Source organism: Phoca vitulina, unplaced genomic scaffold (assembly GCF_004348235.1).
Source record: "Phoca vitulina isolate PV1807 unplaced genomic scaffold, GSC_HSeal_1.0 scaffold2, whole genome shotgun sequence".
Taxonomy (NCBI): domain Eukaryota; kingdom Metazoa; phylum Chordata; class Mammalia; order Carnivora; family Phocidae; genus Phoca; species Phoca vitulina.
In genome coordinates this window covers 88,623,634-88,646,868 of record NW_022589705.1, presented here as the reverse complement: position 1 = coordinate 88,646,868, position 23,235 = coordinate 88,623,634, and the positions used below count along the sequence as shown (strand labels likewise).

General features: G+C 57.1%; 1 protein-coding gene across 4 annotated transcripts in view; it reads left to right on the top strand.

Annotated features, from left to right (window-relative positions):
• The window catches only part of ARHGEF10L (Rho guanine nucleotide exchange factor 10 like), a 142,465-nt gene that overhangs the window by 18,702 nt on the left and 100,528 nt on the right, over nt 1–23,235 (top strand). For all 4 annotated transcript variants that reach the window (XM_032392665.1, XM_032392656.1, XM_032392646.1 and 1 more), the window contains exons 2-3: nt 15,861–15,940; nt 22,430–22,618. In XM_032392665.1, coding sequence (XP_032248556.1) covers nt 15,904–15,940; nt 22,430–22,618 — 226 coding nt within the window. In that variant the 5' untranslated portion in view covers nt 15,861–15,903. The remainder of the gene's footprint in view (nt 1–15,860; nt 15,941–22,429; nt 22,619–23,235) is intronic.

The window sequence follows — 23,235 nt, the reverse complement described above, 5'->3', positions numbered from 1 at the left end:
GGAACATGTCGCTCCCCTCAGCCCCCAGGTGGATTCAGACAAGAATGCCCGGTGGACTTAACGCATTTGCATCAGGCTGCTCCAGGAGCCCAGGGCTGGGACCCGGACAGAGGGGGCTGCTTGCTGGGGCTCTCTTGGGGGGCAGGGCAGCTGGAACCCTCTCTGGGGGCCCTGGGTCAGAGCACTTAGTCTGCTAGCCCCCCAGTTCTCCTCCCGAGGTGCTGCCCCACAGGGGCTCTCTCCCATGGGCTCCCGGGGCTCCCTGCGGTCCCGTCTGCTCATCCCAGGGGTTTTGCCAGGCAGCCCGGGAACCCAGCTGACTGGCGGCTGGCTGGCGGCCGAGGAGTGAAGGAGCTCCAAGGCACAGCCCCATCGCCAGCTGGCCTGGGTTCGGAGCCCAGCCCTCCCATCGACTGCCCATGTGACCTTGGGCAACTTTCTTACCATCTCTGTGCCTCTGTTTCCCGATCTGTAAATGAGGATGATCATAGTGCCTCTCTCAGGGGGTTGCTATAAAGATTAAGTAATGAGAGGGGTAAAGGGCTTGGGCTAGCTGTGGGCCCTTAGCCAGCGGTTCGTAAATGGGGTGTATTAAGATGCTGATCTTGGCACTCCTTGGTGGCATTGGATAACCCAAGGAGCTGTCGCCTTTTGTCTGTGCCCAGTGCCTGGGCCCTGGACTCCACCCGTTCGATATTGCTGTTCGTGGGTGAAGGAACGCCTGGGCCTGGTTGCTGGGGAAAGAGGAGTAATCCCTTGACTCCTGCTGGAGGTCCCCTTACTACCTTCTTCCCTCCCTCTCTCCCACTCAGGCGCGCTCATTGCTATATGTCCCATGCTTTTGTTCATTGAGGAGCATTAATTGATGGATAGGCCCCCCCATCTACGTTTAGGCCCCTCTCAGGTGTTCCTGAAGCCCCCCAGACCTCCCCCACAGAACCTCTGTTGAGGGTTGGGCCATGCGCTAGACTGGGCTTGGGGACACATCGGGGAGTGGGGCACAGCCCCTGGCCTCTGAGAGCACACAGGCTGGTTGTTGATTTATTAACAGAAAGACAGCTGCTCGGTGCTGACAAAGGTGCTGGGTGCCCAGGGCAGGAGAAGCATCCGGTGTGGTCCGTGCTCAGAGAGGTCACAGTCTGTCCTGTCCCTCCGCCTCTCCCTCTGGCCCCACCTTCTACGTTCCAGAGGCCGGGCCAGGTGGTGGAGATGCACAGAGAAGCAGGTTGTGGTCTCTGCCCCCACAGCCTGGGGGCAAGAGCCACAGACCGGTAACCATAGCAATTTCTTTAGACTTGTAGCCTGGTCTTATCTGCCATGGAAACCGGTGGCAACAACTCTGGTCTTTGTGTCCCTGTGACTCATGACGGCGCATTAACAGGCCAGTATCTGCCCTAGATCCTCAAAGGACTTGACCAGGTGCCCTGAGACCGGGAGCTTCCGCCTTGGCACTGTGTTGGGGGGCTGCCCTGTGCCGTGGAGGAGGTCCAGCAGCGCCCTGGCCTCTACCCACCCAGTGCCAGTGGCATCCCCTCTCCCCTGCTGAGCTGCGACAACCAGAATGTCCCAGTTGTGGCCAGAACTCCCCGGGGGGAGAAAATCACCCCCAGTTGAGAACGGCTGCCTTAGATGGATCAGTCGGATGAACCGCCTGATTCCAGGTGGGATGGAAATTTTGAAATCTAATACCGCCGCCCCCACAAAAAAAAGCAAAAGAGGAAAAAAGAGCCCACAACATCCTGTATTCCTTGGATGCACAAATGATCTGGTTTGGCACAAAGTGCACACATCCATTGAAAGGTGGGAAGGCCCTTGGTGGCCGGAGCAGCTGGGTGCCCTGGCCCAGGCCACCCGGAGGCAGGGCCCCGGGCACAAGCGACCCGGTCCTCGCCAGGTCTTGGGGTGCCTGGCTCTGTGTGGTTATGATGTCGGGCAGGTCATCAGATGACCACCTGGAGTACACGGGACCAGCGTTGGCCTTGGGAGAGGAGAGTCAGAATGGGCAGCTGTCCAGTGAATTTTCTGTTGAGCCCTGCTGTTCCCCCTCACCGTATAGTATCCTGGTTTGTAGTGATGTGTGGATCTGTGTAGTGTGGTACATGCCTCCTTGCAGGACTGTGGCCTTCAGGAGGGCAGGAACCAAGCCGGTCTTGCCCATCAGCAAATCTCCAGAACTTTCCATGCTGCCCGGCACACAGAATGCTCAGTAAATATTTGTGGAGTGATTAAGGGGTGTTTTTGGATGGCAGAGGGATCCAGAGAGATGAAGGCTGGCTTTTCTGGCCCCCCGCCCCCGTGCCCTTGAGTGCTGTTGATCTTCAAGACTTCCAGAGCAAGGAGCGGGGCCGGAGAACTCGGTTCTAACACAGATGGTACACATGTAGATGTGTGACCTCCATCAGTCACTTCCTGGTGTGCACCCTGATTTGGAAGGAGATGGTGTCCTTGTCTTCTGACCAACACCCGGGCCCCTCGGACAGGCCTTGGATGAGCCTGGCAAAGGCTCAGTCTTGGAGAGGAGTGACCAGCTATCCCTGCGGGCACCTGCCCCCCTGGCCAGCAATGAGCACCTGCTTGGTGTTCGAGCTGCAGGCAAGAAGCAGAGCCCTGGGTCCCATTTTCTCAGGCCTGCTCTCTTTCTGTAGGTCACTTGAGAATACTCCTGACACCGTGCCGAGGGACAGCCCTGGGCGTGCTGGGGGTCACTTTAAGTTTATGGCCTGGAGGCGGACTTTCGTCCCTGAATTTAGCAGAATGTATTTGAGATCGAGCAAGCGAATGGAGGCACCTGATAGTTGCACTCTCCCCAGAGCTGAACTCCGGCCTGGGTGCTGTGCATAAAGGGTCTCTCTGCAGCCCGTTCCGGGGCCCCGCCTCTGCGTGATTGCACGAATTCAGGGAGTTGGAATGTCTCCCTGGCAGCACGCACTGACTTCCGTTTTTTTCCGTGTTTCGCACCAACTAAGGGAACTTCGCATTGCTGTCTGGTTTGGGGATCCTCCCCTTTTGACTTTGACCCCAGTTCCTAGAATCTTCACTTGAAAAGCAGCGGGAGGTGGGGGGAGGCTTTGGGGGGAGCTTCTATAGCTGAGTGTCAGCCTCAGGGTCAGGCAGGCTGCGGGCTGTCCCGGAGCACGTCACTGGGCACCTTTGCCCTCAGGGGGGTTGCCGCACGGTCGACACTGCAGGAGAAGCTGCCCCCCACTCCCCGCCCCGAGCCTTGCTTTCACTGACCTCAGCTCTACCTGGGGCACCACCCTTGTTGGCCAGGTCTGCTGTCCAGGTTGAAGGAGGTCGTTGTGCATTAATTCACTCAACAAACATTTCTTGAGCATCTACTGTGTTCCAGCCTCTCAGCGAGGCACTTTGTGGGCACCATTATGTCATTTAATCCTTATAACAGTCCCCTATGGGGAGGGGATTCTTGTGGTTCTCCTGCAGAAGAGGGGGCCAGGGACCAGAGCAGTGGAATCAATCTTACTGTCACAGCGAGGAAGCGGAGAGTCGGGACCCAACCAGATTTGATCCCAGAGGTCACGCTCCTCAAAACGATACCTGGGGCACGATGGTGGCACAAGGAGGCACCTGAGGACCCCCACCCGCCACCACAGGGCCAGAGACTGCTTTAGAGCAGGGGCAGCCCTGAGTACCGCGGGGCCCCCCATTTCCCACCGGGCAGGTGGCCCCTCTCTGGGAGCAGGATGGAGGCAGGGGTGGGCTCACCACTCAGGGTGCCCCGCGTGGTTCCAGTGCCAAGGGTCAGGAGCAGTGTGAGGAGGGAGTTTGGGAATTCTTTGTAGGGCCAGACTGGGGGCCGCATCGGAGTTACCTGTTCCAAAGAGCCCCGTTACTGCGTTGGTGAGCCCCGGTTTGGATCTTGTTCAAGTTGGTAATGAAGGAGGACCCATGCTTGGAACCAGCTCCCTGTTTGGGTCCGCGTCCCGGGTCCAACTCCACCCCAGGACAGCGGGATTCAGGGCAAAGCCGTTTGTGGTTGACACCACCCGCCAGGCTCCCTGCCCCCCCCCCCCAACGCCCAGTCCAGCCTCTCTGCTGCCTTCCCACAGCCCCAGGCAGCGCCTTCTCCCAGTTGTACCGTTAAATACAAGGGGGTGGGCTCCCTGGCCTGCGGAGGGAGAAGCAGCCTGCCCCTGGGGAAAAAGACCTGGACACACCTTGGGTCCAATCATGGAGCTTCTGGACTTCGGACAAATTGCTCTACATCTTTAAGCCTCAGTTTCCTCATCTGTAAAATGGGGCTGATCCCACCCCCTCGTGGGATGGCCTGCCCCCTCGTGGGGCTGGCAGGAAGACACGGATTTCCTTCGCCCCCTCGCAGGTGGGGAGAAGAGAGAGCAGCTGCAAGAGGCGCATCTTGCTTGGGGAATGCGACGCATTGCCACAGGGCGGGGGAGGGTTGGGACTGAAGGGTTGGTTGCTTTGAGAGCTCAGCCAGAGCTATGCTGGGCCATGTGGCGCAGGCCTCTGGGTCCCCTGGGACGCGTGCAGGGCTTGTGTTTCAGGAGGGCCTTGGACGCTGCCTGGCCAGCTCGCCCTGCCTTGGTTGGGTGGGCTGAGTATTTTTAGCTCTGAGTTTGCAAAGGTTCTTTTCTGCCCAGACCTCTCTTGTGGGACAAAACAGACGGCGCCCTCCCTGAGACAGGCAGAGCTTGGGCCTGAAGACAGGGACTGGAGCCAGACTGGACCCTAGTGGGCTTTGGAAGGGAGGCCTCCTCCGCTCCCCGTGGCCTGCCGGCCTGCGCAGCAGTGCTGGGCCTCGCCCTCTGCGGCCACAGCTGGAAGCTGCCTGCCCTTCCTTGGAAAGCTGAGTGCGCGCCCGGGTCGCTCACCTGCCTGCGCGGGGAAGGCCCGTGTGTGCACTGCCCACCAGAGGGGCCGAGGGGACGGCCCTTGGGGCCCCGGGGTCCTGTCCCCTCTCCGGGCCACATGCTTCTGACTCATCAGAATAAGAACGTGGTCTTTTTGGGAGTGAGTTTTTAAAAATAGTCCAAGTCCTTCCTCCAGCTCTGCCCCACCCCTCTCTGATCACACCCTGGCGTTGGCCCCAGACCTCTTCCCACACTGGTTTTGGGGAACCGCCTCTTGCCCAGCTTGGCAGTGGATCTGTTTGTGAAGCTCTCCTGGGAAGAGCTGTCCTGGCCACAGGCTGATTTCCGAGAGGAAGAGGCACAGCCCCAGGAGTGGGGGCCCCATGGGCCTGGGCCACCTTCTCCCCGCCCCTGGTGGTGGGGGTGGGACTGAGCCCGGGGCCGGCGTGGGACCAGGGATCCCTTCGCTCATTTGGCAGGTGTGTGTTGAGGTGTGCTGTGTACCAGCACCGTCCCAGGGCTGTGGAGAGAGCAGTGAGCAAAATGCTCAGGCTCCTGCCTTTGTCGAGTGCACATTCTAGCAGGTGAAAACTGAAAGAAACAACGGAAACGTCCAGATGTCCAGAGGCATTAAATGCTAGGAAGACAGGGCAGCGGCATGATGGGGATGTGTGTGTACTGTTTCAAAGAGGACGGATGGGGAAGGTCTGTCTTTGAGCAGAGCTCCGAAGCAGGTGACGGAGCCATCCATGCATATATCTGGGGGAAGAGCTTTCCAGGCAGAGGAACAGCAAGTGCAAAGGCCCTGAGGTAGGGGTGTGTGTGGGTGTTTGAGGAGCTGCACCATAGTCATTGTGACTGGAGTAGAGTAAGCTATGTGGGGAGAGGTAGGATCTGCAGTCTGGAGGTCATGGGGGGGCCACACCGTGTAGAGCCTTATAGGCCAAAGTGAGGACCCTGGCTTCCACTCTGAGGGAGGAAAGCACTGGAGGGTTTGAGCAGAGGCATAACTGGGCTGCTGTGTGGAGAACAAAGTACGTGGGGTGGGGGGTGAAAGTGGAAACGGGAGACCAGTCAAGGGCTATTTTAATGGTCCAGATGAGAGGAATGACGGTTTGGCCCAGGGTGGCATCAGGGGAGGTGGCGAGAAGGGGTCAGAGTCTGGACGGGTTTAAAAGGCAGAGCCAACAAGGCTTGCTGAGGGATGGGACGTGGGGGTGAGAGAAAGGGGCAGTCAAGGTGAGGCGGAGGCTTGAGCCCCAGCCCCTGGCAGGCTGGCGCGGCCATCAGGTGAGCTGGGAGGCTGGGAGGAGTTGGGGAGTGGCCAGGGACTGGTGTGGATGTTGACTTGGGATGCCTGGCCGACCACGGAGCGGACATGCCGAGGAGGCATGTGGGGAGAAGCCTGGATGGAGTTCAAGGGAAGGTCAGGCCGGAGGTGTCACTGCAGAGAGGGTGTCCAAGACCGTGAAACAGGCGAGGATGCACCCTGGAAGGCATCTTCAAGTCGAGTCAGAGTCCTGAGCCCAGGAGTGGCCCCCTGGTCCTGCGGGAGGAAAGAGGGTGGGGTGGGCTCCCTCCCAGAGGTAGGGGAGCAGACAGAGGGTTGGGAGAGATGGGGCCCAGGCACGTTCCCAGAGGGAAGGGAGAGATGGGGCCCAGGCACGTTCACTGGCTTTGGCATCTTGGAGCAGTGGGGGCAGACACCCCCCCCGACCTAGATAGGTCAGCAGAGAATGGGGGGATCCTGGACAGGGGGTGCAGGCAGTGTTCACACAAGGGGAGCAGGGGAATCTGGTGGTGGCTTGAGCCCACGTGGAATTGGTGAGGTTTTTGGGTATTTGATCCTTAAGAAGAGTGGTCATGCGCCATCTTTACATTGGCCAGGAATGATCGGGAGAGAGGAGCCGAGGCGTCTCTTGGCCGCCTCACCTTCCTCCCAGAAAGACACCCCCCTCCTCATCCTCCCCCCTCCGCCAGCCCCCAGGTTCCTCCTGGCATCAGCTGAGTCCAGGGTCCTTCCTGTTGCGTAAGTGGAGTCCGCGCGTCTAAGAGGGGTGGTGCCGGCGTTTCCCCATCTGAAGGCCCGCGGGCTGAAGAGACATGGGTCTCTGAGCCCCTGGGGTGGGAAGTAGGAGGCACATGGCCCGTATGGGGCAATGCTGGAGTCCAGTGATGTGAGGCCATCTCCCTGACCGAACCCCGAATTCTCTGCTTGTGGAAGCCAGTCCATGCGGCCTGCGGAGGGGGCAGCATGCAGCCCCCACAGAGACGGGATGCTTGCTGGGTACAGTGGAAGCTGCGGTGCCTCCCTCAGCTCCAGCCCCTGGAGCCCTGTGGGAGGGTGAGGGCAGAGAGCCACGGCTGCCGGGTGTGGAGGGGGCCGTGGTGGTAGGTCAGCTTCCATCTGCGACCTCTGGGGAGCACAGTACTGAGTCTCCTTGCCGCTGCCTATTGTGCGGGAATGAGCCGTGCCTTCTGGTGAGTTCGCGCCCGTGCCAGGCAGTGTTCCTTACCTTATTCATCCCTCCTCCTAACCCGAGATACCTCCCTCCCCCTAGTGCAGACATAGCTAAGCATGTTCTAGCAAGTAGTGGAGCCAGGATTGGAATACGGTTTGACCCCAGAAACCCTGCCCTGGGCTGTGATCTGGAAAGAAACACAGGCCCAGAGTCCACTGGGCTCCTGGTCAGCAAAGCAGGCGAGGCCACCCGTACTTCATGCTCCTGGAGTGTCCTGCGGGCCACCCCTGCTGGGCAGGTACGCCTACAGACCTCCTGTCGCTTGCTGCCTGAGGACAGGAACTTGGGCCTCTCCTTGGGTCCTTTGTCCCCGGGCTGAGCTGGGGCTCTGCGGACAGTAGGCGCGCAGTGAAATTGAGTGGGGGCAAGGATGGGCAAGCGTCCTCACCGTGCAAGCTGCTAAGGTGAGTCTGACCCCCTGGAGGTGAGGGAGGGGGACTGGGAATCCCAGAGAAGCGGATGCCCTCGGGGTTTTAAGTCCCCCTGGTCTCACTGAGCCTGAAGGCCACTCAGGGACTTTGAGTCTCCTGGGGCAGCCACCTGATACCTGGGCATCTGGGAGTGAAGCAGTCAGGGCTCAGCCCCCCTCTCCTCGAGGCTTTAGGTCAGCTTGCAGAGTGGCTGGGAGCCACCCTGGCAGTCCCGGCCTCTGCCCTTGGCGTCACCTGCGTGCTGGGGGTGGGTGGCTGGGATGTGCCTCTTGCCTGCTCCCCCCACCCCAGCTTTCACCTGCAGGCTTAGCTGCCTTCCTGGGGAGGTGCCCTTGCCTGGAAGGCCCGGCTCTTCTGGACTCTCTGCCCCTGCCTGGGCTTTTCCTGCAGCCTGCACATTCCTTCCTTCGCCTGCATCAGCTCTGCCCGGTTGCATGGAGTCAGGCACACCTTCCTTTCCTGCTCCCGCCTTGTGCTTCTGGGGACTCAAGGCAAACCCTTTGCCAGTCTGAGCCTCAGCTTCCCATGTCTGAAAGGGAGGGAAGGAAGCCCACCTCTCAGGTTTGGTTCCAGCATGGAAGTGCCCTGTTGCTAGAATGAGCGGGCCGGAGCCACGCTGGCACTAAGTTGCCTGAGAGGGGGGCTTCTGGGGAAACTGAGGCTCGGAAGGGTAAAGAGGTGGCACAAAGTCGGTGCTGCCCCCTTCTGGCCTCCAGACTGTGGGCCGTGGGGCTCCATCACATGGACCGCCCAGGACGTGGCTGAGGGTCTAGGACCCTCCAGGGGTGAGGGCAGGACAGTTCAGCCAGTAGTAGGAGGCTTTGCCCCTGGCCCTTCAGCCTGGAGCCTCTTGCCTGGGCTGGGTTATGCAGACAGAGTAGTTCATGCTGAGGAGGGAGGGACCTAGGGACCCGTCGGGGGCAGCCCTGTTTATATACATGGTCTGGCAGCTTCTCCAGGCCGGCTCTGGTTTCCCAGGCAACAGCCCCCAGAGATCCCCCCCCACCCAGGGGTGCCAAGTGGGTGGGCGCTTCTGCCCAGAGGCCTCCTCCCGGGGGCTGCGCCCCACCTGTCCTGCCTGGGGATCATTGACCAGGGGCACGCCTAGGAAGTCAATGGGGGAAGAAGGTTAGGGGGTGGGGACGCCTCCTCTGGGCTCGGACAGAGCCTCTATTGTCTGAGGCTTCAGCCTTTGACCAATCCTCACCCCTGCCCATAGCCTGGAGGATGCTTCTCTTAGCGCCCTCCTCCCCCTTCCTGCTAGGGAAGCCCATTAAGTGGCCTGGCATCTAGTGGGTGGGGAGCTGGCCTCCTGGTCCCTCTGGCGTTTGGAGGCTGGGGAGGGGCAAGGAAGTTGCTCCCCCCACTCACCATGCACTCACCCACCACTTGTTACCCGGCGTGTTACCGGCGCATACTCTGCACTGGGGATCCTGTTTAGAACTAGCCCCGGCGGTCCTACCCTGGCTTTCCCAGCTCACAGCCCAGGGACTCCCCGCTCAGGAGCTGCGTGGCCTCGGGAACATCCCTCAGACTCCGCCTCATCCATTAGAGGAATTAAATTAACATTTGATTTGATGAAACTGTTGAGCATGCTTGGTGCCAGGCCGTGGAGTGGCATCAGGAGATGTTAGCTGTCATTTTGAAGACGATCATTTCACGACCTCAAGGGTGGTGAGGGTCACAAAGGACAGGGCCGGCAGTCTGGTGGGCCGTCGGTCTGGACTTAGTGGGGCAGTCTGCAGAATGGGACGACTGTCCTCAAAGAGCAGCAGGAACTCCGGGCAGGGAACTAGCCTGTATTGAGACCCCACCAGTGGGGGTCAGATGTCATTTCATTTACACTTGCACAGGACAGTTGAGGACAGGAGGCCCCGAGGGGGGATAGCTTCCTGCCGTCTCACACGTCTCTCACCCGGGCTCTGGGCTCTGGACGTGTGCCTCTTTCCATCCGGCAGGAAGCCCACACCCACAGCTGCCCCAGGCCTGGGGACACACCGGCCTTATGGGTTCCACAGCGAGTAGGTCCCAGGCTGGTGAAGGTTCTCAGCCTCTGGGCTTAGCTCAGTGCCGTTCAGCGGCTGTTGTCCTGCGTGTGGGCTGGTGCTCTAGGCACGGGGATGGAAAGAAGTCATAATCTACTGGGGGGGGGGTGCTGTTATAATAGGGGCTGCACGTGTCCCAGAATCACTGTGCCCTTTGAAAATAGACTTTCCCTGGCTGCATCCCTGAGCTGTCAGAGTTGTGGGCTTGGAACACATGTATTTTTTTTTTTTTTAAGCTTCACAGCCAGCTTTGGGAACCACTTCATGAAATGGGTCTAGAGAGGAGAAACTGGATCTGGGTTTTGAAGGTTAAGCAGGAGTTTGCTTGCTGGTTGTGAGCGGGAGTTCTACCCGGAAGGAATAAACAGCCTGAGCAAAAGGCCCAGGAATATAAAACAGTTGGCAAGGTCATGGGCCTGAAGGGCCTTCATGAGGGCTGGAGTGGAGTTTCCAGTCAGGCAGGGCCTGGGAGCCCGAGAGAGGGCAGTGGAGAGGGGCAGGGGCGAGTCATTGAGGGCCTTGCTTGGGTCCTAGGCTTCATTCTGAAGGCGACAAGGAAGGGTCTGAGGGTGTGTGTGTTGTGGAATGGTCACTGTGGCAGCAGGGAGTCGGAGGCCGGTCAGCCAAGGGTCTGTCTGACAAAAGGCCAAAAGCCACAGAAACCTCTGGGAGGCCCAGTTGCTCGGAGGAGCCCTGGTCCTGACCAGCCCAAGCACTGGCTCTTGCTCTCCTGTCCCACACATTCCTCCTGGCTTCCAGGAGGCGCACACGGTGCCTCTGAGACCAGGCTTGAGGTGGGTGCCTGGGCCAGAACCTATTTCTTATTTGTCTCCAACCTTTCCTATAGCAAGGCTGCCTGACTTGGATAGGCCAACACCTGCTGCTTCCCCAGTTTCTGGGACTGAATTTCTGCCTGTCTGGACCCCTGCCCACCCTCCCCTCCCCGCCCCTCCCCCATGGGCCTCTCTCTCCAGAGGCCAGCCCTCCCTGTCAGCCTCCCTGACTTTCAGGAGCCCTCCAGGGGTATTTCTGCAGGTCCCATCCAGGAAAGAGGGTTGGGGCCACTCAGTTTATAGGGGGTGGGAGATGGCTCAGAGTGGGGTGAGCTAGGGAGGAGGGGCAGGTGCAGGCTGGCGGAGGGTTTCCGACTGCGCCTCTGGGCTGGATGGACCTTGAACTCTAGAGGGAGGAGGAACTGATAAGCTCTTGGATTAAATTAGAGCCGGGAAGACACCTGCTCTGGTGAGCAGGGCTGCAGGGGGTGGAGGGAAGTGCTCATTGCTGGCTGCTCTGAGCAAGCTGGGTGGTCTGGGTCACTGAGCTTACCCCGCTGGGGCCCACCCTGCAGCCCGGGAGCTGGGGCTTCTTCCCTGGCTCCTCTGTATCTCGCCCTGCCTGAATATGGCCGAAAAGTACAGCCTCCCACTAGCTGTTCTGCCCAGTGTAGCCGGAAAGAGCACTGTTCAGGGGGTCTGCCTGCCCGTCCGGTCTTGGCAGTTGTTTTCAAAGAGCTGGCCCCCGCGAGAAAAAAGTCCTCTAAGACCCTGCTGCCCAAGCGCAACCCAGATCTAGCAACAGATGTCACCCTTTACCTGCTGCCCTAAGGTCTCTACCTCTGCGGAGGGTGAGTTGTGGCCCCTTCCCTCCGAGGCTCGTCTTCCACACCTGAAAAGCCAGAACAGAGCCATGTTCAGCATAAGGGCTTCCTGGTTCTGACCTGCTGTGATGTTTTTGCCTTAATGTTCTTTTTAAAATAATGGGAACGGTTATTTTTGTTGTCCCTTCTTATAATGCTCACCTGAGCCCAACACTATTGCTGTCTGCGTGGGTTTCCTTCCGGGCCTTTTCCTCTGTGCACTCTTCAAGCGTAATCCGAACCGCTTCTGTACTCTGCTGGCCACCAGCCGGACGGCCTCTTTTGCCAGAGACTGTCCTGGCAGGAAGGTTCTGGAGCCCTTTTCAGAGAGAGAGGCTCATTTCAGGGACATCACAACACCTTTTTTTCTGACTCAGGCTCCCACCTTGAGAGCTCCCAGACCATGCGTAGCTCAAGGAAGACTTAAAAAAAAAATAAAAAATAGGAAATAGCCAAGTGACTCCACCTGTTTGCTTAAGCACGTTCACTCCCATGACCTGGCTCCTTGCTTGTAGCAGCCTGGGAAATAGTCTGCACGGGATCTGTCATGCCCATTTTACAGAGGGGAAGCCCAAGGCTGTGAGAGGCTGAGGACAGGCCTGTGGTCGCACCGAGAGGAGAGACAGAGCCCAGTCTGCAGGCGGATCCGGCTGCCCCAGGTGCTTTCCCCAGTTCCCCATAGTGTGAAGTCCGCCTGTGAACCTCCCGCGGGGGCGCTTCCACTCCTGGGGTATGGAATCCAGGCACAGGGTCCCGATTGCTGTCTCCCATTTTGGGGCTGACAGCTTCAAGGGTGGGCATCTTGGTGGCGGTGTGTGGTTGGCCCCAGGTATGCTGCTGGGAGCCCCTGGGGCAGGTAGGGAGACACCCTTTGTACGCTCATGAGGCTCAGTTCACCTGCTAGTGGAGATGAGACTCCAACCTAAGCCCAGCTCCCAGGGCGGAGCTGTGCTCACCACGGCCTGTGTTATGAGTGTGAATGACAGCCATATACCAGTGTGACCCGGGGACCCTTCCAAGAGCTTTACGTGTATTTACTCCTAATTGTCTTAATAACCTGGTGAGGTGCTACTTTTTATTTATTTTATTTTATTTTAGGGAGAGAGAGAGAGAGAGAGGTGGGGCAGAGAGAGAGGGAGAGAGAGAATCTCAGCAGATTCCATGTCCAGTGCAGAGCCCGACGTGAGGTTCTTTCTCACAACCCTAAGATCATGACCTGAGCCAAAATCAAAATCAAGAGTTGGATGTTGAACTGACTGAGCCACCCAGGTGCCCGAGGTATCTACTTTTTAGTCCCCATTTTGCAGATGAGTAAACTGAGGCCCAGAGATGGGGGCTAAGTAACTCATCCACGGTGTCATAGCTCCTGAGTGGGGGGACCCAGGTGCTGTCCGGTAGCCTGAACTTCTCCCTAAGTGTTGTGCCATGAGGATCTGTGGTGGTGGTGATGGTTGTCCTGAGAGACCCCTGCTCCCTCACCTGCATCCTTCTGAGGCTAGGGGCACATGTGTACAGATGGGGGCCACAGGGCTGTGGGTGTGCACGGGGCTTGCGGGTCCATGTCCTTGCCTGGGGACCTCACTGCCCCAGGGTAGCCCGTAGCAGACACCCCCAGATTCCAGCCCCGAAGTCCAGAGAGGCAGTGTGGTTAGAGGAGGGAGAGGAGGGTTTGCGGCCAAGGCCCCCACTGAATCCTCGTGTTGGCATCTGTTCCCTTGCCTCTGTGACCTCAGGCAGATCCCTCCTTCTCTGTGCCTTGGTCTCCTCATCTGTAAATACCATAGGGCAGATAAAGCTTTGGGCTGCATAAATGCTGGTGTCTCTCTTCCTTCCTGGGGAAAGCCCTGGGCTTGGATCAGGGGGCAGGAATCAACCCTAAAGGGTGAGGAAAAAGGGGAGGACAGCTTTCTGGCCTGGAGGGAAAGGATCCTGGGTTTCTGCATCATCAAAAAATTGTAGGGGCACCTGGGTGGCTCAGTCCTTAGGCGTCTGCCTTCCGCTCAGGTCATGATCCCAGGGTCCTGGGATTGGGCCCCGCATCGGGCTCCTTGCTCAGAGGGGAGCCTGCCTCTCCCTCTCCCCCCCCCCCCCCCCCCCGCTTGTGTGCTCTCTCTCGCTGTGTCTCTCTCTGTCAAATAAATAAAATCTTAAAAAAAAAAATTGTATCTGAGCAGCAGTTTGCATACGGGCTGGGGCTAGGTGCCTCCCTTTTCCCTCCTGTAAAATGGGCCTCAGTCTCCCTGCTCCTTCCTAAGTGGTTCCGAATGAGCCCCAGGGAGAAGGACCCTGTATGACGAGGGCTGTATGGCTGTTGTCGGATCTTTCAACTCGCAAGGGAATTTGCAGCCATTTTAGTTTGTTTCCCGAAGCCCTCTGCTGAAGATAAAATTTTAGTCTTGACAGTTTTGAGAGCGGGGCTATGAGGCACAGCCACCTACTTAGTGGAAAGTAATTTGCATTCAACCGAAATGAGAATTGCAATTCTCCTCTTTGACCCTGCCGGTCCACTTCTAGGCACGTGCCCTGCAGTCTCTTGTATCCATTTGCTTAAGGCCCTGTGTATGGAGGACGTTAGTCGCTGCGTTGTTCATAACGCCCAAACCCCGGGAACCCCTCAGTGTCCAGTGGTAGAGATTACATCAGTTATGGTATATCCAAAAAAAAAACCAAAAAGTCCCCACAGTGCGCGGCCGTTCAGAAGAATGAGGCTGATGTCTATGTCCTGGTGTGAAATGATCACCAAGGTTCTTAAGCTTTAAAAAAAAGAAGGTATAGCACAGCAAGTGCAGGGATAAACCCCCCCCCCGCCGTGTGAAACAAGACATGTACACAGGTACGGGGATAAGCAGGCTCACTCATGGAACGTTCAGGACTCCCAAGGACCTAGTGAAGGCAGTCACTTCGGGGGATTGGGGTGGACTGTGCACCCTTATGTCGTCTGGGTTTTGACAGGCCCTGGAGTATGGTTACCTAATGAGCGCAGCCTCGGGGGCCCACGGCCTGGGTTCAAACTCTGGCTCTGCCCCGTAGTAGATGTGTGATCTTGGGCAACTTACTTAACCACTCTGGGCCTCATTTTCTCATAGTTTGGATTAATAGCTGTTAATATTTGTTAAGTGCTGCGAATAGCATCTGAGACATAGTAGGTACTATGGGAATGTTTGCTGTTATTACTTGATTGCCATTTATGTGCTTTCTATGTTTATTTAGGAAGCTAGTTAAGAAAAATAAAGGCTTGGGCGCCTGGGTGGCTCAGTTGGTTAAGCGACTGCCTTCGGCTCAGGTCATGATCCCAGGGTCCTGGGATCGAGCCCCACATCGGGCTCCCTGCTCAGCAGGAAGCCTGCTTCTCCCTCTCCCACTCCCCCTGCTTGTGTTCCTTCCCTCTCTCGCTGTGTCTCTCTCTGTCAAATAAATAAATAAAATCTTTAAAAAAAAAAAAAAAAGAAAAGAAAAATAAAGGCTTTAGGATTGGAGAGGAGAACTGGCATCAGCCAGTTTGTGGCAGGGGCTGATTGGACTGGACGGCTCGTGCTTTCCCTCCAGGACTGATTCTCCCCTCCACAGAAAGGTCTAGAAGGACAGCTCCTAGCTCAGGATCAGAGGTGCCAGGGCAGAGTGGGGAGAGCCCTTTCCCTCACCGCTTGGACTTCTGGCAAGGTTGGCCGCAGGCCCTGGGAGGCCCAGTACAGCCCCCACTTTGAGGCCAGGGAAAACTGTGCTCCCAGCTCCAAGCTTTTTGGATTCTGCCCCTACCTCTGGCCATCTGCCTCTCTGTATCCCTTTACTTCCCATACACCCATGTGCTAAGGCCAGTGGTCCCTCACCAGTTGGCCAACCCTGTGGGGCAGGACGGGGAGAGACAGAGAGTGAATGGCCTTCAGCGGGGCTGCAGGCGGGGCTGGTGTGAGGAGCCGGACTCCAGGGAGCTGTGGTCACTGGGGGGCCAGGACGAGGAAGTGTCCGGCCACGTCCATGATAGTTCAGGCATGATCCAGCCTCTGGAACACAGGGGCCGGAGCATGATCCTGACCTCTGGGGCTGGATTTCCCCTGCAAGCCAGATGGGAGGAAGGGGCTTGTCTAGTGGGCCCCACCAGGGTGCCCAGGGTCGCTGGGCACTGAGCAAAAGGAAGGTCTATGGTGGTACGAGTTTTCTGGGAAGATGTAGTTACAGCGCTGCCGTGGCTGGTTTTCTGGGTTAATGATTTATGGTGGGGTGGGGGCTGGGCCCTTTCTGGCTCCTTCCTGTGCTCCGGGAGCTGCTGGGGAAGGAGTGGGAGAGCTGGTGGGCTGGAGAGCACAGGTCTTGAGCCAATGACCCCTCTCTGCTTGTTGAAACTTTGCCCTTGAACTGCATCTAATTAGATTTCTGGCCTTTTTTTTTTTTTTTTGCAGGTGAGCGGCTGGGACAGTGCTGGTTTGAGCTGGACCTTGTCTGATGGCTTCCTCCAACCCTCCTCCACAGGCTGCCATAGGTACCGTACCCCAGGCTTCCTATTCGTCCCTGCTCTGAACGGGCCACGGGGCTGGCGGAGGGCACTAGCTTTGGAGCAGGCTGACCCTGGGTGTGAATCCTGCTCTGCTGGTGCTTAGCTCTCCTTCTCACAGAGCAGGCTCCAGACCAGGGGTGATTCTTTACCTAAGATCCCCTGGAGATTTTAAACCTTTTTTCTTTTTTTTAAAGATTTTATTTATTTATTTATTTGTTTTATTATTTTATTTATTTATTTGAGAGAGAGAGTGGGCGAGAGAGAGAGAGAGAGCGCAAGCCGGGGTGGGGGGTGGGGAGAGGCAGAGGGAGAGAGAGAAGCAGACTTCCCGCTGAGCAGGGAGCCCGATGTGGGGCTTGATCCCAGGACCCCGAGATCATGACCTGAGCTGAAGGCAGATGCTTAACCGACTGAGCCACCAGGGCGCCCCTGGAGATTTTAAACTTTTAAGACCACAACCCATAGACATGACGACAGGAGTGTTGTGTGCTTGGGGGTGAAGCTCATGAACTGAGGGCGGCGACGGTTGAGGGGAAGGGCCTGGCCTGTCCACCTCCATCCGCCAGTGTGCTGAGGCCGGGTCGTCTAGTGGAGACAGGGTCGCCAGAGTTATCGGGGAACAAAAAAGAAGATGAGGAAAGACCCACACGTATGCTGAAACATTATTTGTTGTTAATCTGAAATGGAATTTGCTGTCCGCTAGTTTCTCTGGCAGTAACCCTGGCAGTGGGGCCTCGGACACCGTAGGTGGAATCCGGGCTCCCCTGCCCCAGAGGACCTGGACACCCTTTACCCAGTGGGCCCCGCTTCCTATGTTTTGGTCATCCTCTGGGGGAGGCAGAGAGCAGAGAGGTCGTGAGTGAGGGCTTTTTCACCAGCCCAGCCCTCCACCAACACTGTGCGCTTAGTTGAGCAACTTGCTGTCTCTGCGGCTCAGCTTCATCACCCATAAACACGGGGACAGTAGTGCCACCCTCTCGGGGGCTGTTGCAAGGCTTAAATATACAGGCAGGCCTGGCGTGTGGTAATCAATCGCTCAATGATGGGAGCTATTATTGCTGTGGGTGTTGCAGGACGGCCCCGTGTGCTCTGCTCTGAGCCCTGGGCAGAGACCAAGGAGGGGTCCCTTCTTCCTTGAGCCTTCGTGTTCTTCTCCGAAGGGTGGGGGACCCACATAGTGAAGCCACCTTCGTTCGCGGTGCACGGTGGCTTCTCAGGTCTCCTGCCTCCTGGGCTTGCTGGGTTTGGCTCTCCCAGGGCTGGGGTGTAGCCTGGAACATCAAAGCCCTGTGTGGTCAGCTCTGCTCAGGCCACCTGTCCAGACAGGTGGCGAGGGCTCAGTTCAGCTCTGAATTATCCAGGGAGGGGCCTCCTGATTTTGCCTTCTGATAAGGAGCCATGTCTGGTTGCCTGGGTCTCAGGAGCACGAGAACAGGGCTGTGGGGGACAAGGGCATCTCCTGATACGTGACTGTGGCTTGGGTCCCAGGATGCTCCCTGCTCTGTCTCCTGCTGCCGTGGGCATTTTGTTACCCTTTTTCCTATTCACCAAAAAGTAAGAACAAAATGATTTTATGATTACGTCAACTTGGTCCTGTTCAACAAACATTTGACTTACTGTTCCAGTTATATCTGATGTTGCTGGCCAGTGTCATATGGTTGAAACAGGCTCTCTGCCATTTGCTGATTGTGCGAGAGCTTCCTGTTGTCTTACCAAGTAAGATTCAAATTCCCCCAAACACCTCTTCACGGTCCCATAGCTGCCAGCCTCCTTGCTCGTGTCTTCGGCTCACCTGGGTCACATGCTACGTGTTCTCCACTCCTGCTGTGGCCGCAGCCTGGGACACCAGCCCCGCTGTGAGCCTGTCAGACCTTTACTCATCCTGCGAGGCTCTGTGCAGGGGTGGCCCCTGCCAGCGTGAGCCCCCGGCTGTCACTGGGCACGGCTCAGGCCCTGGGGTTCGAGCCTCATCTCTCTTGCCTGCCTCACCTGCAGTGAGCTCCTTGACACTGAGGGGCTGTGTCTTACTCCTCTCTGAACCTCCTGGCCCCGGGGCTGCTGGGAACAGTCCCCTGGATGTGGGAGTGACGGTGACCATATCCACTGACGTCCCTGCACACAGCCTGAGGCCAGTTGCTCCGAGGGCCAGGCCTGTGACTGGGAAGGCCTGTGTATCTCCTTAAGCGTCTGCCTTCAGGCCCAGGGCTGCGCTCTGACTCAAGGCAGTAATCGTAGTAATCATAAGCATAACAAAGATAATGGTAATGATGTTGTGGTCCTGACAATGAGCTGGACTATTACCAGCAGTGAGCACAGGCCTCACACCAGGCACTCTACGTAGGTCGGTTCATTCGGCCCTCCTGTCCGGTGTCCGGCCTCCCCACTAGCCCGAGAGCTGGTCGCTGTTCTTGTCCTTGTTGTAGGTCAGGAAGCTGCAGCCTGGGGGATACAGTGACCCCGTGTTCATCTGGTCAGCGTCTAGGAGAGCTGGGGTTGGAGCCTGGTGGTCTGACTGTGACACGCTAGTCACCACGTGATACTGGCCCGGCGCAGTGTCCCCGCTGGGACTCCGTCGGATTCAAGTGGGAGGGGCCAAGGGCACTGAGGGTCAGGGTGGGTCTATATCTGGTGGCCCAAAATAGTGGGTGGGGACTTTGTAGTTATTCATTCCAGCATTTTTAAACCTTTGTTTTACTTTATTTTTTTTAAAGATTTATTTATTTGAGAGAGAGAGAGTGCGCGCACGTGAGAGTGAGTGCGGGGGGAGGGGCAGGGGAGAGAGAGAGAAGCAGACTCCCTGCTGAGATCATGACCTGAGCCGAAACCAAGAGTTGGATACTTAACCAACTGAGCCACCCAGGCTCCCCAGTATTTTGAACTTTTATTTATTTATTTATTTTTTTAAAAGATTTTATGTATTTGACAGAGAGAGACACAGCGAGAGAGGGAACACAAGCACGGGGAGTGGGAGAGGGAGAAGCAGGCTTCCTGCCAAGCAGGGAGCCCGATGCGGGGCTCGATCCCAGAACCCTGGGACCATGACCTGAGCCGAAGGCAGACGCTTAACGACTGAGCCACCCAGGCGCCCCTATTTTGAACTTTTAAAACCATAACCCATAGGGGCGCCTGGGTGGCTCAGTTGGTTAAGCATCTGCCTTTGGCTGAGGTCATGATCTCAAGGTCCTGGGATCAAGTCCCGCATCAGGCTCCCTGCTCAGTGGGGAGCCTGCTTCTCCCTCTGCCTGCCGCTCCCCCTGCTTGTGCTCTCTCTCTTTCTGTCAAATGGATGAATGAAATCTTTAAAAAAAAAAAAAAAAAAAAGTAAAACCACAACCCATAGGTATGAGAACAGGAATGTGTGTGTGTGTGTGTGTGTGTGTGTGTGTGTTCAGCAGACTTATTGTGTGCTGGACACTATAGCAGATGCTGGGGATATAATAGTGAGCAAAACAGACTAGAATCCCTCACGAGCTTACGTTCTAGTTAGGACACAGTAAAATGAATGAAAGCATGGAACATCACTGCTGACAAGGGCCATAGAGAAAAGTAAAGCAGGCAAGGCCATTGGGGAGTCCCAGGGTGTCTCTATGGGCAGTTTTGGTCATGGCAGCCTCATCTGGAGATGACCTGGAGTAAAGACCTGAAGGAGGTGAGAGCAGGAGAAGACACCTGGGGAAGAACATTCTGGACCCCAGGATGGAAAGTGCAAAGGTCCTGAGGCTAGAGCACATCTGGCACATTCACGGTGCAGCAGGGAGACCAGTGTGCCTGCAGTGGAGTGAGTGAGGGGAGAGCGGTAGAAGATTCTACACCCCCTGTATGTGTGTGGATATGTGTATGCAAACTGAAACAGAACTGTCAAAACCACATCAAAAGTAATACCAAATGTGGCTTTATTAATATTATAATAAAATATTTAAAAATATCCCAAGTAATTCATAAATGAAACAAAATGCCACCTCGGAATCCCCTAATTGATTTTTTGACCCACCAGTGGGTTGAGGACTGTCATTTGAAAACCATTAATCCAGCTTCCAACTCAACCCCTGGATTTCCTTTATTAATTCATCATCTCGGGGCCGAGTGTCCAAGGGCTCAGCTAACTTCCGGAAGGCAACAGGGCTCAGTGAAGAATGTAGGATGGGAACAAAGACAAAACGGGTTCAGAGCCGGCTCCCCGCTTACTAGCCGTAGGACTGCGGGTGCATCATTTTGCTGCTTGAATCTCTGTGGTCTCGTCATGTCCAGTGGGGGTGGTCGTGAGGCTTACACCAGGAGCTGCGTGGGGCTCATTTCAGGCTCTCAGCCCGGGTGTGTGTCTCTGACCTGGGGAAGGAGCTTCTGCCACCGGCCACATCACTGCCTGGAGGAGTTCACCCCTGCTGATGTTGGCCTAAGCTGTCCCCAAAGCTCCCAGGAGGAGAGGGGGACCCCCACCTCAGAGGACCCTGTCTGGGGAGGGGGGAAGGCTGAGCTCTGGGCTTCAGCTGCACTCTAGCAGCTGGGGAAGGGGCTTTGTGAATTTGTTACATTTGCACCTGGAATGTTCTCTGTAAAATCCCAGGTCCCTGTGGGGGAGGGATTGGATTTTTCTAGTCCAAGAGAGTGCTAGAATTGGGTATGCCCATCCATCCGTCCTCTGCTGTTCCACCCAGCCGTCTGTCTACTCCATCCGCCTTCCTGCCTGCCTACTCATCCTTCCACCTCTGAGCACCTGTTGGGGCTGAGTCCACAGACACGGGCTAGGCAGTCCTGTCTTGAAGGATTCCGGCTGGGAGGGGCCGCACTTACAACAGGTGTTCTTGTGTAATGCGTACCCACACCGGGCACTCGGCCAAGGGCTACACCTACCCTGGCGGCTCCCAGGTAGGGGTGATTTTGTCCCCCAGGGGACATTGAGCAATGTCTGGAGACATTTGTGGTTGTCACAACTGGAGGGCAGTACCCGCTTCTAACGGGTAGAGGCCAGGGATGCTTCCGTACATCCTGCAGGGCCCCCACCACGAAGACCCTGGGGCCCCAGAGTCAACAGTGGCAGGGCCGAGAAACCCTGACCTACTTCCCAGTTCACGTTCACCTCGGCCTTATGGGGTTGGTGCTGTTTTTATTCTCCAGTTTATGGAGGGAGAAACCAAGCTTCCAAGAGGTGGAGAGACTTGCTCAGAACCACACAGCGGGTAGGGGGCCCAGATGGGACCAAAGCGCATGCTCTCCATCCTGTGGCGTGAGCTACAGCAGGACTGGAGGGGTGGTCAGCTTTGCAAACTTTTTTTTTAAAGATTTTATTTATTTATTCGAGAGAAAGAGAGAGAGTGCACGAGCATGAGTGAACATGAGCGGGGAGGAGTGGGGAGGAGCCAGGAGGAGCCGGGAGGAGGGGCAGGGGGACAAGCAGACTCTCTGTTGAGCAGGGTTCAATCCCAGGACCCCGGGATCATGACCTGAGCCAGAGGCAGACACTTAACTGACTGAGCCACCCAGGCGCCCCCGCTTTGCAGACTTTTAAAACCAGCCCACATTGTCCTTTTGTTTTGGAGAGAGTTGGCACGAAGTAGGGGAATGGCATAGTGAACCCCTGAGGTTCTGTCCAGCCCCAGGCTCGAGGAAGGAAGTCCTCCAGGGAAGAAGACGGGGGACCTCAACTTGGTGAAGTGGGTGTAGAGGTGAGAGCCCGTTAAACTCTTTAGGGCAGAGAATCCATTCCTTTTCTTACTTAACAGAAGTTGCTGAGTTTCTACCGCGGGCCAGGCCATGACCCGTCCCCTTAAAGGGGACAGTAGAAAGGACTCTTAGGCATCTGAGATCGGCCGGGGAAGACAAACCAGCACAAAACACATCTTTGCGGGTTATACAGGGATGGATGTAGAAAATAGGGGGCTAAGACAGAGGGGGGCCATGGTGGGGGCGGGGCTCTGCTTCACTTGAGCTTTGGTGGACGGCAGGAGGGCATGTCTGTGAAGGGGATCTGGGGGAGCAGGCTCCTCGGCCTGCCCCAGCAGGTCTGCACTCTGGTCCCTGTAAGCCGGTTTCCTTCGGGCTCCAAACACCCAGGCAGCTGTGCCGTGTGCAGGACAAGCGTGTGTGGGAAAGGCACACGGGCACATGCACAGGGAACGACACACGGAGGTGTGTGCCCACACGCACATGCCCAGATGCAGTTAAAAGCCCCCTTGCTAACAAAATGGGGAAATAGGAAACAACATGATAGATGTACGTTCAAGCGCAGCTGTGGGCCCGTTCACCGTTTAGGCTTTGCTCCCTCCTCTCTGTCCACTGCTCACCTGCTTACAGCCCTCACCAACCATGGGTCACCTCTTGAGCACAGGGAGGCCAGCTGGCCCGGGCAGGGGTCTACTCGAGGCCCTGGGAACTGCCCTCGTGCCCTCTCTCAGGCCCGCAGAAGCTCCCCCGCTGTAGCCATCTTCCTTGACCAAGCCCCAGACCCAGCTGCTGTTAACTCCTCCTCCCTTCCAGGAGATCAGCTGGTTCTGGGAGGCCCCGGCCCCTCCCCCGAGGCGGAGGACGACCCTGGAGAGGCTTTTGAGTTTGACGACAGTGATGATGACGAGGACACCAGCGCTGGCCTGGGTGTCCCAGGCGTGGCTTCAGAGAAGGACATCGATGACGCCCCACTGATCCACTTGGACTCCGCCCCCATCACTGGTAAGGTGTTTTTGGGAACCTTGGGTCCTCCCATTTCCGGGCCTCTGGGGCTACAGAGAGCCGAGAAGCCTGGTGGAAGCTCTAGGCTCCCAGGGATGCCTCCCAGCTCCTCCACATCCCCAGAAGCAGGAAGGGAAAAACCATTGAGAAGTTGCATTCCATGGCTTCCCTTGGGAACTGGAGATTCCAAGCATTCCTGCAGCATCTGGCGCACTTTGACACATTGGTCATGGAAGTGGTTGGCCCCGAGTTGGGCTTTGGACACAGTTGCTGCCCGAGGCTTGTGTCTCCGAAGCCCCTCTTCCCCAGCAGCCTCTCCCAGGGAGTCACACCAGCCAGAGAAGCCACCTCCCAGAGGTCCTGGTGGCCCTAGGGTTGGGAGTGCCCTGATAAGGCGGTGTTAAATGGCAGCTTCTGGGCTCTTGTATTGTGTCATCTGGGAGAGACTGGGGACCGGCCTAGCAGGAACTTCCTGCAGGCTTGGGGACAAGGGGCTCCTTGAGGAGCTGGGGGTGGGGGGCAGGCCCAGAGCAGGCAGGGCGGCTGGTTCTGGTCGGATTTGGGACGTGGGAGTAGAGGTGGTATAAGTAGGATAGGTAGGGGAGCTTAATGACAGT